Source organism: Lineus longissimus, chromosome 4 (genome assembly GCF_910592395.1).
Source record: "Lineus longissimus chromosome 4, tnLinLong1.2, whole genome shotgun sequence".
Lineage (NCBI taxonomy): Eukaryota > Metazoa > Nemertea > Pilidiophora > Heteronemertea > Lineidae > Lineus > Lineus longissimus.
In genome coordinates this window covers 24356493-24372968 of record NC_088311.1, presented here as the reverse complement: position 1 = coordinate 24372968, position 16476 = coordinate 24356493, and the positions used below count along the sequence as shown (strand labels likewise).

Below are 16476 nucleotides of genomic sequence, written 5' to 3'. Positions count from 1 at the left end.
ATAATCCGTCTCAAAGCAGACCAATGAACGAGCTCAATAGCAAAGATCACTGTGGAGCAATCCTCAACCGTTCATGTTTTGAAACATACTGAACCTACAATGTGACCATGCCAATAGGAAGGATAGAGCCCGTCCCTGAGTGCCCTGCATAGAACTCAATCAAGATGTTTGTGTCAAGTCCTTATTGTTGATGAAGCAAAAGAACAAATATGAAACGATAATTTGTATTTGCATTATATTATGTCATTTATTTTTTCAAATATTTATAACGTTCAGATTCAGCTTTCCTTTTCTATAGAAAATCTCGATAGCAATATTTAATACAAGACGTCATTCTGTCCCACAAGTTTCAAAAATAGGTTGGAATAGTGCATCAACCCACACACTAACTGCCTACATCATGACATGCTGAGCCTTCGATCAATCATGAGTGTCGCATCAATCTGGTGTTACTCCTACTAAGGGGAGAGTCAGTGGATCAACGTTCTGAAGATAGGTTGCCCAACCACTCCATGTCAATGAAACCATTAAAGAGAGGTTATCCCCAAGTCAAGCCAACTAATTTCCCGAAGTGTACAAATCAGTCACCAGGAGACCACCATTTGACCCAACCCTGTAGCCCCCCCCCTTTATCACACCATATTTACAATGTACACAGTGCAAGGTGAATATTTTGCTCTCTATTTGAATATACACTGAGACACACCACTCTGGAGAATGAGTTGCCCAAATTGCCAAGCAGTTCGGCCCTGTGTCACTGTGATCTGCCCTCGGAAGGACCTCATGTGCCTGGGAGATTGTGTGCATCACAATTAAAACTGCCCAAAAAGGTATGGACTTGAATAGCTTGGCCCATCTAGTTATCAGGACAATACGACAACAGTCGGTTTACTTGGGAACCTTGCCTGATTTTCAGCCAATTGGGAAACTGATTCTCCAAGGTCTGCCACTTTATGAGGGTAAAATATATACATATTTTTTCTGACAATCACGGTAGTGAAAAACCATCTACCTCATCCACAGCTCAACAAACATCACACACAATACTGCAACTCAGAATTATTTATAAGCCATTTGATTTTTTATTTCATCTGCAAAATTAAATAGCGATAATGATGTGAAATTTGATGATACTGCATTGATGCAATTGAGCCTGTTTAGGGGGGGGGGGGGCTATTTTACCTGTAACAGGCACACCTCAAAAGGCTAAACCCTCTCACTACCGAACGTTCAGTGGCAAGAGGGTTAATGGCACCAAAACAGTTACTTTATATCTGAGCACATTGGCTGAAAAAACTTCTAGCACAGTCATGAAAAAGACTGCATAGTAATATTCTGAGTTACAGAATTAAAGAGGAACTGTAGAAAAATCACTCACAAATAATACCAAAACATCTCTAACAAAATTTGTAAAACTAAGACAAAGACAAAATTAAATTCTGACATGAAGCAAGAGAGAGAATTGTGATAACCAGGAAAAAACATTGTGACACAAGTGACCATTCGCAATTGTAAAAGGATTCGAGAATTCATTTCATGTTACTTACAAATCCATTCTCAGGGAAAAAAATGGGTTAATTCACAGAAGATACAAGCCTTTAGCCATAAACCACTGTTAGGTTGATATAATAGTAATAACCATTATAACCCGAAGTCACACTGTGAAAAATGAGGAAATTGTAATTCATAGTACGCCCGGTGCAACATCTGTCACCTGGGAATGGTAACATCATACGCAGCATGTTCGATCAAGTGTTGTCATTCTGGGCCACGTGTTTAACACCGACCATCATATCAACTCAAGAATAGTTACAACTGTCAGTTCACCTTTAAGACTGCCCACCAATATTAGATGTCCAACCTTGAGTTATCAAATGTACTCAGCTGTCAAACAGTCACTAACGAGGCACAAAAATCATTTTTGCCGCAACCAGCGCAGTAATGAACATTTGAGGTATCTGGTCCTGGTCAGATATCTGGGATAAAAGTTTCAACTGCATGAGACACCAATTTATGTTGTGCACCTAAAATTGCAACACCCACATCCCTCAGATCTGGATGCACCATGGGCAAGCGCGGTGATAGTGGCACAGTTATAGCCTATACAGTGTAAAGAACCGCTGACAGTACATATTAATGTACACACAGGCTATAACTGTACCACCTCGCCTAACTATAGCAACAGTAGTATACAAAATGGTCACTTAACACTTGACATGTAGCGGAGAAAGTAGTGCTTCACAAAACACAACATAAAGTCCAAGAAGTGCACACTCTTTTAGGCCTATTTGCATAGAAAAATACACCTCTGGTAGCACAATACCATTCTTTAATATAGATTTCTGCATCATGGAAATATTTCTGAGATTGCTTGAATTAAGATCAAGATCACACTTTCCGGTTTTGTATGCTGGACCATGCGTCATTTTGACATATGAGAAAACTTGCAGTGGATCAATCGTTTTGTTGCTAGTGAAAGCAGGATACCACATTTTGACCATGGAAGAAGCACTTACATAAGTACAATAGTCCAATATCACTACGTATTGTTTCCAGTAAGAACCAGCGTGGCTGCACATTAGAGAACACTTTATGTGACTTGTCCACATTCAATAGTACAAGGTTAACACTAACAGAATGCAATACAAATATACTGAAATAAACAACAAGGCTCCATTAATTGTAAAATGAATGAATTTTTAAGAATACCAACTGACAACTAATTTTCCAAAATTGGGTAGGCCGTTAATACTCATTCGATGTCAGAATTTGGCAGACTGTAAATAAACAGAAGTTAAATATGACTCATATTTGATATGTACAGAGGAGGACAATATGTAACATGGTTCAGTAATCCAAACATTCGTGGTTTGACATCCTCTCAGCACAGCCATGGCATAGATTTTAGGTTTTATATGTAAATACCTGTGCACTTCTAATGTCTAGTTGCATCAACAGTGCATTCATCACTAACTAATGAGCTGATCAGTTTAATGGGAAGGTCCCTTTGCAATAACTGAACATGCATGAATAATACATAGGTACAGAAGCGGCAAATACTTTTTGTCGCTACTTTTTAAAATCCATCAACTATTGAATAAATTGTACACAAATCTGAATCTCAAAATATATTATACAGATGTACGTACACAGTCACACTGCATTGAAGGTCCAGGCTCAAATATACAGTTCAGATTAACTGGTTTTGATAACTAAATGCTATGCACAAGAGACTGAGTACTGGAATCAGCTGCAACCTCTCTGAGCATCTCCCACCTCTCCAAGCCATGGCAGAGTAAAGTTGCAGGAAAACCAAAATTGGGAAGCAAATATTTTTAAGGTCACACGATGCAATAACTACACTTTAAAGTTCTTGGTTTGCACCTGTGACCTCAAGAGGTCAAGGTGAGGGTCGACAATGGAGGTGAACTTCCTTGGACACCCAAGACACGAAGTAGTAGACCTGTATTCTTCTCCGTTACTGCAGTGCAAACAGTGATACCAATAAAAGTTGACTGACCGCTGTTACCAGTATACACACCAACAACAGGCCACTGAATGTCAATTTGAATTGTTTTCAAAGCAATTCTGCACCCATGAACAATTTTAGAAACTTTATGGGCGCTTTACTGGGGGAATCTTTTTTCACAAATTCTGGTCACGAATTAGCTGGTCCCCAGATCTAAAAACAAGGTAAGAATATTCCCCAGTTGACAGTATGCTGGAGACAAAAGAAATGCAACAGGATCAAAGTTTCTCCCATAAACAAGATGAAATCATGAAGATGGAATGCATATCACGGAGCAGGCAGATGTGGATTGTATTGGTGGACATTCACAATTGGTGTACATGTATATCACTATAAAGGTGAAATGTACAGAAACAAAATTTGGAAACCAAACATTCAGTCGCCGATATCAACATAAGGGAGAATATGAAGAGTTTCGTTGTCCATGGTTGGAGCAGTGTACATCTGTGCCCAAGTTCGCCAGGACCCTACACGGTCATAACAACCATTGAGACCAGGGCATTCCTCATTCAGCATTTTCGTTACAGCCTCTTCTGTGGCTTCTTGTTTTTCCGGCACCTCATACTCATCGTCATCCCAGATGATTTTATCCAATTCAATTGGCGGTAATAACGTATACGGATCTATGATCACCTTTGGGGGCCGTTTTTTTATACTGGAATCGTCAAGCTTACTTTCATCACTAGGTAACTGTTCACTCACACTATCAGCAGTCTGGTCAAGGGGAGGGTATGTGTCAGACTGAGACTGGAGATCTGAAAATGTTGGAGAGGTCGTCCGTAAAGACACATGTTTCCCCATCACAGGACTTGGAGACTCAGATTCTACACTACCCTGTCGTGGTGGCGCCACCGCCGTCTGCAGGAACTTGTGCACCATTTCGGCTTTTGTCTGGATCAGAGCACTTTCGGACGCAGTAGGTGGCACAACGGTTGTGCCCGGTTTCCGCCGCGGACGAGGCTTAGCTCCAGCAGGAACGATAGAGACGTGTTCAATGTCTGGTTCCTTCTGTATCTGATTGGTTGTGATTTTATTCATTGTGACACTAGATATATTGGAACTACTCTTGGCCTGCAGGTCAGCTATAAGTTGAGCTGTGGTTTTTACTTTAGGTGTCCGAGCAGTTTTCTCCCCCGTTAAAAAGGAACTCTCCGATTCTGATTTTGTACTACCAACGGAGGGTCGTAAGGGCAAGTTTGTAACATTGCTCCCAAATGCAGGTTTTGTGGCACTTTGCAGTGAAGTCTTAGCAAGTTGCACATCAACTTTAAGACGATTCCTTGGTTCTTTTGAACCATTAAGCACACTTTCTCGCTCCAAGATCCAATCAGGTGTAAAATCTTTCGAATTATTGCCGACTTTACTCTCATTGTTCAAACTGTTAGGCACACTTTTCACTTTCTTAATATTACCTAAATCCACACTATCATCACGCCTTCTTTTCTTATTGGCGGCATTTGTTTTATCTAAAGTTTGTGGTGTACAGTTGCGACTTGCGTCATTGTTGCTAGGTTTGAGAGCTGGTGAGGATGGTGGTGTGGACTTAGATACCATGTTGGATTTGATGGCAGATAAAGCTGGACTCGCGGGTTTGCTACGAACATGATTATAACCAAGTCTATACGTAGATGAGAGTGGGGTGTGAGACTGACTGGAATTCACACTTGATGGTGTACCAGGTTGACTGACAAGATTGTTCGGCGGTGTATTGGACTTGGAATATGGCGTTGTTGGTCTACTGGCAGACAGGGCAGGTGAGATATTGCCCCTTAGTTCCTGTCGTTTCACGCCCTCCACAAGTGACGGTGCAGGTCGTGGTGTTGCTACCCGTTCTCCATTAACAGGTCCTTCAGATGGCACAGTGATGAGTTTCTGCCAGTTCCGTACCAGTTTCTTTGCTCGTTTGGCCAGATCCTCATTTTTGGTTTTCTTGCGAAGTTCATTAACGTATCTACCAAGTCTAGTTTGCTGAAAACAGTCAAGCAGAAAAGGAGTTATTAAGTTATGACATCATAATTCACTTTTTGTGTTCTAAAGGCATTGATATCATCTGTGGTGACAAACTTCTAGGTCTGAAATGCAAAAAGAATACTTCTGTTCAATTTTAGGGGACCCTTTCCCTGTGCGCTCAGTTTTCCTGTATCGTCTTGAAACCATTCCAGCTCATCATAACCCGAGGGGAGGTTACGGACGGAGTACCTCTGGTGGTTGAGAAAGAGAATGGCTCAGCTTGACTTGGAGGATGCAATACTCACTTCAAGTGCTTCCTTTGTAATTGTATGCTCTTCCAGATATGAGATGATATCCAACACGGCAACCATGTCAACAACCTGACAAATTAGAAAAACAAGTTGACAATAATATAAAAGACAAAGGTATTTGTAGTTTTTATCAATGTTGTTAGTCACTGTGTGGGTTATGCAGAGATGAGGAATACTCAAAGTTTGGGCCAAAACGTAGGCCTGGAAGGGAGGTCTGTGCCCTTGTTCTTTACTGTGCAATGTTGGACCCTATTTTCAGATTCCCTATTTACTGCATTGCCACCACTGGTACTTCTGTGTTTAAAGTCAAGTCTTAGTCTTCCGACAGCCAAGTTCTGACGACGAACGCCGTCATCGGTCTTCATTTATCCCGATCACTGTAAAGCTGACAGTCCTTGTTGCAGGTTCTGGACAGCCAGCTATAATTCCCTCTGAGCTGCCAGTGCTCTGGGGCATTTTATCAATCAGGATGTCATGATATGAAAATAGGTTGACCCTCTTTGCATGTAATTGAAGCATGGAAGTTGATAGAATTAACACAAATAGAAAAGTCTCCTGGACTTGTCTATATACTCACTATTGACCTTTAAGTCATCATTTCACAAAAACCCTTATTCACATTAACTCCCAGACAAATTTAGGAATAATATGAGTAATATTTACACGAGAGCATTTTCTCCCGATGTCGATAATGCATGCATGTACATTCATACACTACAAATTATACAGTGTACATGTTGCATACAAATGCACTGGCTAGCAGTCTGCGCAGGCGCAGTGGGCGCCCGTTTCTAACCAAAGCCGGGGGTGCGCTGGCCCTCCTCACCAACCCCCAGTTAACCTATTTCTCCTCCTCCCTAACACCTAAATATGAGTTAAGTTATTTCTTTAACTTTTATTTATCATTGGAATACAAAGATTGACTGAAAACTTCCTCGGATTTATCTTATTTCGAAGTATTTTCAGACTGGCACCTGCAAAAAATGACTGGCGGCGTTTTTCCACGCTGATCCTCCGAAATAATCAGCAATTACTTCGAAAATAACGCTCCAATCTTACATTATTATCCTTATCCAAAGCCCTGAGAAGTCTGTCTTTGATTTCTTCCGGAGAATACTGCATTTAGGCCGCAGGAAGGCTTCCAGAGGATGGAATTCTGTCAGCCAAGCGACCAACACTCGTCTCCGAATGGCGGACATCAATGCACTGAGCTCTTGGCCGCATTGCATTTTGGGATAATGTTCTTCTGACGTCATGATTGGCAATTAGCGACAAAAAATGCCACTTTTCCACATATTTCAAGAAAATATATCAATAACAGCACCCTAGCATGAAATAAACGTTCATTATGTCACCGAATGAGACATTTGCATGGTCAAAACGATCGAAAAAGTATTCAACGACTAAACAATTGTACGCGCAATGGTTTAAATTTTATGAAAATGTGTCGTCTTTCAGATCGGCTCAGTGGTCTAGAGGCATGATTCCCGCTTTGGGTGCGGGAGGTCCCGGGTTCAATTCCCGGCTGAGCCCGATAACGTTTTGTTTTTTTAAAGCTTGTATTGGTTTATATGATTTTTTATGTCCGTAACCACTATCATGCATTCAGCATCCCAACAAACATCACATATTCTATTCTCCTCAAGGAGAAGTCACAATCTAGGACATCCAACATTCATATTTACTAGAAGAGAAGTGAAGACAATTTAGTCACAATCTATGAGTAATCCAAAATGATATTGTTACATTACAAAACTGAAGCCACAATATATGACCTATCCAATGTTTATTTTCATGACATCAAACTAGTCACAATCATAGACAACATAAACAATAAGTCCAGACAATGAAGCCCATATGACGAAGTCACAATTCAAACTCACAACATACACATTATAAGAAATCAAGGCACTGAAGACCTTCACATTGAAGTCAAAATCTATGACATCCAATTCATTGTTTGCAGGAAGGCTGGACACTGAAGTCCCTCACAGTGAAAGTCACAATATATGACATCCAATTCATTGTTTGCAGGAAGGCTGGACACTGAAGTCCCTCACAGTGAAAGTCACAATATATGACATCCAATACATTGTTTGCAGGAAGGCTGGACACTGAAGTCCCTCACAGTGAAAGTCACAATATATGACATCCAATACATTGTTTGCAGGAAGGCTGGACACTGAAGTCCCTCACAGTGAAAGTCACAATCTATCAGACAACACACACTGTTGTTACAAGAAGTCCAGGTACTGAAGACCTTCACATTGAAGTCACAATCTATGACATCCAATACATTGTTTGCAGGAAGGCTGGACACTGAAGTCCCTCGCAGTGAAAGTCACAATCTGTCAGACAACACACAATGTTACAAGAAGTTCAGGTACTGAAGTCCTTCATTAGTCACAATCTATCAGACATACAATGTCAGAATAAGTCAAGGCACTGAAGAGACAACTTCAAATGCACCAGCAAACTTGGATTTCGTTAAAACTGCCATGCCACAGTTAAGTTATTTGTGGCTCTAGACTGTGGTCGTTAGGAGCAATCTGGAGGTTGGACATTCCAGGTGACAATCACCAAGAACAACCATTGTTATCTCGACTCACAGGGGTTGTTTTGCGTCTTCGTTAGGGGAAGGTAGGGCAGTTTCCGTAATATAGAGAGGCTCTACCATGCAATCCAAAAATAAAATAAAAACGAAGAAGAAATATCAAGGAATATTACTTTATTCCTACTTTACAGAACATCCTTTCTAAAAGACTGCGAGGCTTTCACCTCAATCAAACTGAATCAAATGCCAGATTTGGTTCAGAAATCATAATATCTCTCTCTCTGATAATATACCTTTGTCAACCGGAGGATCAGTAAATGATTGGCCAAGTCTTACCTCCAATCCCAATATACACCTGAAACAAGAGGCTATCCACTGACTAAAGTCGCATCACTGGCCTCCTGATACATGCCACAATCAGGTGTTCGAAGATACGTGGCATCATTTAAACTACAGTGATAGCCGAGTAGTCCATGCTGTTCCATGCTGAGGAAGACATCTCTAAGTGTTCTCACTATTACTGTACTTTAAACAATGCTACATCAAAGGCTATTGGGCTTGCAAGTTAAAAACTCAATCATTCAGTTGCTGATTCTCCAGTGTTTGCAGACGCACCGCATCTTGGTCCTTTGATCCAGCAAAGCATTTACATAAATATCTGGAAAACACCATGCCCACTCCTAAAGGAGTGACTTAAAAAAGGACCAAACTGACCTTTGTTTGACTTGTTTGAAGAATTTGTCCTCAATTGGAATGAAAGCATGTTTTTTGTTGACCTGTCTCTTTGTTCAATTTGAGACTGATATACTGGACAGATAATAGGGTGGTCTGACAACAGAGACAACTAAACCTGCTGTAGCTTTGATCTTAATGGGAAAGGACTTCACGAAGTAGGCATGGTGTTCTCCAAATGGAATCTCATCTCATTTCATTAGCATTGGTTAGATTAACCCTTTAATTTGTCCACATAAAGTTAAAGATGAAATCAACCATGGCACAAATAGTCTCATCTGAAAGTAACTTTTAAACCGCTGAAGAATAATAATCCTAGTGTTTTAGCAGGACATCATGGCACCCAGCCTTTTCTTAATTTACCATTATTGTCCAACATTTACATTTAAAGCAGGGTGCTGCACCTTGCCTTTTTCAACTTTCTAGCTGAAACACTGAATCCTTCGTCAGAAACTTTCCAGATTTACCTAATGTGATAATTGACATGTGCATTAGAAGCTCCGTGTGCCCCATTTTTGGCATGTGTGCTACAGAAATATTCTTCGATCCTTGATACCGGTCATGGAATGTCTAAGTAAAGTGCAAACGTTTAAATACAAATTGAATCACAAAATACAACTCTTTCATGCCAAGTTTCAGACGACACGTTTCATAACAAGGTCGATGCCAATAGGGTATCGGCATCCCAACCGACGGTGCAATTAATATTCGTGAAAAGTATGCGTCAAAACTAACTTCATGTCTCTGTCAAAACAAAGCAACATCCTTGTGACACACTGGACTTCGTAGCAGCAGCCAGTTTTGCTGGTGTCCTACTGGAAGTTGTTCATGCAGAGACAATGGCAGTCATGATAATACATCCGCCACCCCTGGAGATTCAGTTTCCTAACTTGCCGAGAATCGTAATAGCATGCCAGCTCTGGGAGATTTTGGACTTCAAATAATCAATTGGGTAGAAGGTATTGTTCAATATAATCCAACTTGAAGCACCAAATTATCAAATCAAATAACTCCAGGGACCCACTTTTCCAAGTTTTTCTTGTATGACATACTTTTTCCCCATGGGTAGGCCTACTTGGTATGTAAGGAGCCAAGCCATGCTTCTTGGCAAGGTGGAAAACTGATTCTTCGGGGTGTCATTGTAATGTTTCTACAACAAACCTTTCTACCAAATATGTACACATAATATTTACAATGGCTAAATAAAAACAATAACAATATTATTTCGATATTTACATCACAAGCATTCAGAGATCTGTTCCTTTAAGACAACAGCTGTAGAGGCATTTCCACCAAGAAGACGGGATGTTAGAAAGTGCAAACACAGAAACCCCTGATTCAAGGCAACCAAATTACATTCACTCAATTCGTATGATGTCCTTTGCTCACCATTATCCCCCATCCAAAACAAAAACTAATATTGTTTTAGGACCAATGCTTAGTTTATACAATATATTAAGTACAATTTTTGGCAGGTCCAATTCTTTGAAATACTGAAATGTAGCATTTTAAGTACATGTACAAGAATATAAAACAGACACATCTGATCAACAGCAAAATTTATCAAGTTATTAAAACCACAGCACTCCTGTCATTAATTTTTCAAGTTCAAGTTTCTAGAAATCTACTGAACACTATAAAGAACTTACATATCTATTGTCCCTATGCTACCCCTGCGATATCAAATACATATTGATTCATGCCAGTCCATATCTACAGAACACCAACCTTACATGCAGTACCGTCTGTTCTCACTGCATTACAACAACCTTTGGACCAACAGTGGCAACACTCACGACCCAGGTCATTTTTATAACTCATCAGGTTGAACACACTAAAGCAACTTGGGCAGTTGTTTCAGTCTCTGTATGTCTAGAATAGTTTCACAGACAGACTCCTCTCTTAAGCTGTAGCTCATTACCCTGAGGTCAGCTTGCTGTGGCAGCGGTTCCCGCTTCATTTCTCGAGCTGGGCGGTCAAATACTCTAAAACCGTCATCCTCCGCGGTAACAGCAGCTTGGCTTTCCTCCACTGAGAAAACTGTATCAGTTTCAAAACTTCCGATCGGCTTTTCTAAGATTTTCCTCACCTCGTGATCAGTTGTGGAAGCGCTATCGGCCGTGGTATTGGCATATTGCTCATGGCAATCAGGATTTGCAGCAGGGGATCTTGTCATGGAGCGTGAACTATCCAAAGGTTTGGTTCTGGTGAAATCTGGACAGGAATCATGGAGAGGCTCTCCTTCCGATCTCCGTCTTCCCTTTTCTACTCTCCGTGGTGATCCCAGAGGCAAGGTATCGGAGCGGGGCCGTGGTATGACACAGCCAGGACAGAATTCACCAGAAGTGCAGGAATCTCCGCAATAACTTGAGCATTCAGAGCTGAACGATGAAGCTTGGCCACGAGACATTAAACTGTCGCATTGGTCAAAGTCATTATTTTGGTTTGTGACGGGAACAAATCGATCGATAAATACTGGGGCATGATCAGCGGTGCTTGAGGGGACAATGTTTGGATGGGGAGCACTGAACTTATCGTCCTTTTCAGCAAAAAGGGGGCTAGATCTCGATTCAGCATGATCAGATGCTTCCAATTTGGATGGCTCTTCATCTAAGCTCATATTGTGCCATGCCTGCGGCGGCACACGTAGATACTCCTGGTTTAGCACAGACATATTAGCGCATGTGTCATCAGCGTCAACTCCATCAAGACACAAACTGGCATTTGTACCCGATTTACCACCATCAAGAAGTCCATAGCGTTCCATATATTTCTTGGTAGCAAATGACATGTTATTAGCTGCCATGCCATAAAGTGTGACATTCGATGATTGGTCGGCGGCCTTGTTATGCATGACACGCTGCAGGATATTCTGAGATGATCGTGCTGCTCGACGGGCGCGGGAAGTGGTTGATAACTTGGCCATCTGGGAGAGCTGGTCATCACTGAGGTACTTCATGGCGAGCGCGTTGACTTCCATGGAGACGTCAGTATCGCTGTTGTCGTCAAACATCATAGAGACATAGTTAATCTTATGAAGGACGGCAGCTTCTACGTTGATCAGGGTCTTGTTGACGCTGAAGGAAGAAATAGAATGATCAAAGAATGTCAATTAGGAGAGAAATCTTCGTCATCTTTCACTTTCTGCCAAGTGGCTCCCAGAAATTGACTTTTTTTCCAAAGAAGGTCTTTCATACACAACCCAAAGAGGTTTTTAGTCCGCAAAATTACAATGCCGGTAAAGCTTTCCCTAAACAAGACTTAATACTGAAATTTCAAATTTTGAACATGTCAAAAATGGCTTTCCTGTGGTCAGACAGTACGAATACTTTGGAGTAAACTCATCAGGATGAGATCCTTCATGAAGCAGATGTCATCACTTCACAGGAAAACAAAATTTAAAAACCTTATTTGTCAAAAATGAGATGTCTTCTTACCCGTAAGAATCATTTTCATCCTTTTCGTTATAGATTCCGATCTTTTTCAAGTGTTCCAATGTTGCCATAGCAACATCTCGGACTGGTTCCTGGTCGACAAGTGAAGAGTTAACTGAACTCTGAACGCTGCCTTGGTGACTGCTGGCAGGAATCTTGTTGAGTAAGTCATGGATGTTACCCTAGAATTAGAAACAAGAAATCATGACACCCTTTTTGAAAATGAAAACGAAAGTCTTACAAACCAAGAGGGTCATCCTAATGTTGCCAGATTTGAAGAAGTGTCAAAGTTATTTTGGGGCAGACATCGAATTTCTTCTTGAAATGCGACTCAATATGCACATGTGTAGATGTCAAGCATATCAAAACAGTTGAGAAGAGCACACTCTACTTACGATCAAATTTTCATAATATTCGCGCGAGTTATCTTCCTTTCCAGGAACCAGCTGTTCGTCTCCCATCTCACAAGGCATCACCTGCAACATTCATCAATATTCACAATCAAAAACCCGTTCCAGGTTGCCCTCATCAAACTTTGAGTCAAAGCGCTGTTCTCCTCACTCCTGGGATAGACTTTAAATAGCCATGACTTGTGAAGTGCTGTAAACTGGTTCACTGTATTAGCTGCCTTAATGTTACTTGGCCAATCGTTCCAGCGTGATGGAGCAGCATTTGGAAAAGCTTGCCTCCACATTCGTTATTTCCAACTACTGTATGAAGATTCATTTACTAAGAAATACATACTGGTGGAGAATCCTGGTGGCTGTACATACTGACGCTCCTTATGTCTTGACTGTCAGGGTCATCACCTCCAGAACCAGTACTGCAGAGAGAAAGACATTGTCATACAGAATATCAATGATTTGGCAAAGTTGGAGAAGTGGGAGGGGGGAGTTTAGATCAAGTCCAGATCCTAGTCAAACATTGCTGGGACCTTAGTTTTTCCTCTGCACCATTTTTATCAACCAACTGCTGGTAAAGCTATTATACTTACTCATAGCAGGGTAAGTCGACGATCATATCTGACATGGAGCTCTCCATTGTACCATCTTGAAGAGTCATCATCTGCATGCTGAACGTAAACGAATTATTATTCGTCGTCTCGGTACCATTTGTCGTCTCATCATCATCTTCATCAGTGGTGCCTCCCAACGAATTAGGCTGGTGTTCGGCGACGATCGTTTCACTTCCAAGGGACAGCCGTTTCCCTTTGCAGGAGTCTGTCACCTTGACGTCTGCCACGTCCCGATTCCCAAGGCGACTCCGCTGAGGAGAGGCAGGCCCGGAGAAGAACAAACTAGTGTTTGTCGCGATACTGCAACTCTTCTTAGATGGCGTCGACTGGAACTTCTTCATGATGGATTGATAAGAGTCAGCACTGCTGTCGACCGAGGGTTTCTCAACTTCTTGCTCCTTTGGTTCCTGATTGGCCAAGAGTTTCTGCAGCTGCGCCTGCAGTAGTTTGAGCTGTGTGTCTTGCTGCTTGAGGAGCTTGTATACCTCTGGTGTGACTGCCACACCATTCACTTCATGGCCGTTGTCTGGCTTCTCCTGTGCCATGTTCGTGGTAATAGAACCCGGGCTTGACAAGGGCAGGCTTGGCTCCCCTGCTGATGGTGTCAGAGGAGGAATCGCACCATGAGGTTGGCTATCTCTGGATGGACTTGCATGACTTGTCTGGATGGAGCAAGAGTTGCCATTTGTTGCTGCAACTCCACTGGAGATATTCGAACTGGCCGTTTGCAAAGCTGTTGTAACAGAGGAGACAATGTGGGATGACACGGGCTGAAATGACGGCATGTTTGTTGATGGACTGGGGTTGAATTCTTGAGCAACGTTTCGAGGTGGAGGTACCATTGTGTCCGAGGTAGATGTGAAAGTGTTCATTGGTTGAGGTGGTGATGATCGATACTGTGCAGGCCGATATGGTGGCACTGGGTACCTGTTTCCCTGGGATTGGGGGTAGTACGGTCCTGGACCCGTGACCGGTGGACCTCGAGGAGCATACTGCCCAGGATAAGGTCTTGGCATGTAGCCTCCATAAGGATGTCGGGGCATTTGTCCCCTAACTGGGTATCCACCACGTGGAGGCATTGGATACATTCCAGGGGGTGATCCTGTGCTGCCAGGATGCAACTGCATCCCAGGATGATAATACTGATCTGAGTAAGGGGCTCTTGGTCCCATATACGGTGGCGACGTATAACGCATCCCGTACTGACCAGACTGACTTGCCGCAGGTGCCATGTTCGGGCTCCGCATACGCATGCCATGACTACTTGGACCTTTAGCTGAACCAGGGAAGGGCCCACTTGAACTAACTCCAAAATAACCGCCAGGGCTACCAGTGTCTGTATTCTCCTCCTGTTCACTTTTTGATTCAAGGGATATCCTTCGAGAATAGTCATGTGTTGAGGTTTTTTCCACAGAAACATTCTCCCGATTCAATCTCGAGCTCTGCGACATTTTAGCTTTTGAGTTAATATCCCGATTGAGCGTTTTCAGAGGTGCACGAACGCTGGAAGATTGACTTTGCAAGGCGGACTTATTCCGATGAGCATTGGATTCGTTAAGGACTGGACTGTTTTCATCATTCCTTTGCTTGAAGACTGAATATCCCAGCGGCATCCTTGGTGGCTGGCTCTTGACTCCCTCGTCATCAAACAGTAAGGATACCTCAGGCACCTGGGGCTGGATAACGGGCGCCTGCAATTCAAATGGAACTGGTTAGGGAGCTGATTATTTGAACATGATTACGATACACCTTTGTCCTCATAAGACTGCCTTGGGATGAATGGAAATTGTACTGAACACCACAGAATCTCTCTTTGTGCAACACTGTCTTTGATGAGGTTCCATTACAGCAGGGGGAATGTTGATCTCACCGAGACCCTTGATCATGTTTATAAGGTTCTAAGGTACTTCTGCAGAATATCCTGCATGGCAGGAAATGAACATTATTAAATCTCATAAACACTGACCTTGGTCTGATGAGGTGAAGGCGATGAGCGTGGCATCAAGTCATCGATATTCACTGAGATTTCAGTCAGTGGTTTCTGTGGTTTGTCCTTCTCGGGGCTGAAACATGGAACAAATATTGTCAAGAGCATTAAGAAAACAAGACTAGGTAGATGATTTCAAAATAGGCTGCAAGCACACTGGTTAACGGTGTCAGACTCACCAACCAAGAGTTGTGGGATGGCATGCCGGTCTATTAACATGATCAAGACAATTTATTCTTTCACCATCAAACAATTTTTGTTCTGTACAACGCCACAGAATCTGGTACTCACATAGCTTGTTTGAGCGCCTCTGTTGCTGAAGTAAATGCCTGCATCTTCGCACCATTATCTACCTTCTGAAGATCGAAAACGAGACAATCGTCCGGTCGATACTGGACAGACTGAAACCAAAGAGAAGTATGTTCAAACACACATGGTCATGGCATGAATCACATTGACAAAAACTGGTGATTTTTGAAATTCAAACGTGGCCAGAGTTCTCAATGAGGCTTTATATTCTTCAACATACCTGCGTCAATTCCACAGATTCCAGGCAAGTGTTGAGCTCAAACTTGAGGCGAGACGTCTTGTCTTCCGTCAAACATTCGTAGAACTCGGGCTTCGAGTGGAGTGGCGAGAAGAGGGCAACAAGGAATGCTTCTGGGGCAGCACACACTCTGAAGAAGAAGAGGAAGCATTAGGAAAAACACACAACGTAGAGCAAAATATAGCTGTTTTCTCTGCACTAAGTGCGATAAGTTTTCTTATACAGAGAAATGCAAGTTGCCGTTTCAAATTAGATACTCGAGCTAAGAGATAATTTTACCTTTCCTGTATGCTATTGTTATGAAGGTATCGGAGACAGCTGCACCAGACGTACGGGTCATACACATACCGCACACCAGTCACCCAGCTGAAAATATTAACATAATATATTCTTACTTTGTAGTACATTTGTGAAATA

General features: G+C 42.1%; 2 protein-coding genes and 1 non-coding gene across 3 annotated transcripts in view; 1 reads left to right on the top strand and 2 right to left on the bottom strand.

The window, feature by feature from the left end:
- Positions 1-221: 221 nt before the first annotated feature.
- On the bottom strand, positions 222-6981 carry LOC135487026 (mediator of RNA polymerase II transcription subunit 26-like). The gene is made up of 3 exons (XM_064770285.1): positions 6850-6981; positions 5785-5859; positions 222-5497 (listed from the first exon to the last, which is right to left on the bottom strand). Exons 1-3 carry the CDS (start codon positions 6910-6912, stop codon positions 3905-3907), a joined length of 1731 nt encoding a protein of 576 aa, XP_064626355.1. The 5' UTR covers positions 6913-6981; the 3' UTR covers positions 222-3904.
- A 270-nt stretch (positions 6982-7251) lies between these two features.
- Positions 7252-7323, top strand: Trnap-ugg (transfer RNA proline (anticodon UGG)). Its single transcript has one exon. It is a non-coding gene; the product is annotated as a tRNA-Pro (tRNA).
- A 1209-nt stretch (positions 7324-8532) lies between these two features.
- The window catches only part of LOC135486842 (SCL-interrupting locus protein homolog), a 10732-nt gene continuing 2788 nt past the window's right edge, over positions 8533-16476 (bottom strand). Inside the window, exons 8-16 of the mRNA XM_064769946.1 lie at positions 16339-16425; positions 16042-16189; positions 15804-15913; positions 15492-15588; positions 13505-15216; positions 13255-13333; positions 12906-12986; positions 12514-12692; positions 8533-12153 (exon numbers count right to left, since the gene is read on the bottom strand). Coding sequence (XP_064626016.1) covers positions 10911-12153; positions 12514-12692; positions 12906-12986; positions 13255-13333; positions 13505-15216; positions 15492-15588; positions 15804-15913; positions 16042-16189; positions 16339-16425 — 3736 coding nt within the window. The 3' untranslated portion in view covers positions 8533-10910. The remainder of the gene's footprint in view (positions 12154-12513; positions 12693-12905; positions 12987-13254; positions 13334-13504; positions 15217-15491; positions 15589-15803; positions 15914-16041; positions 16190-16338; positions 16426-16476) is intronic.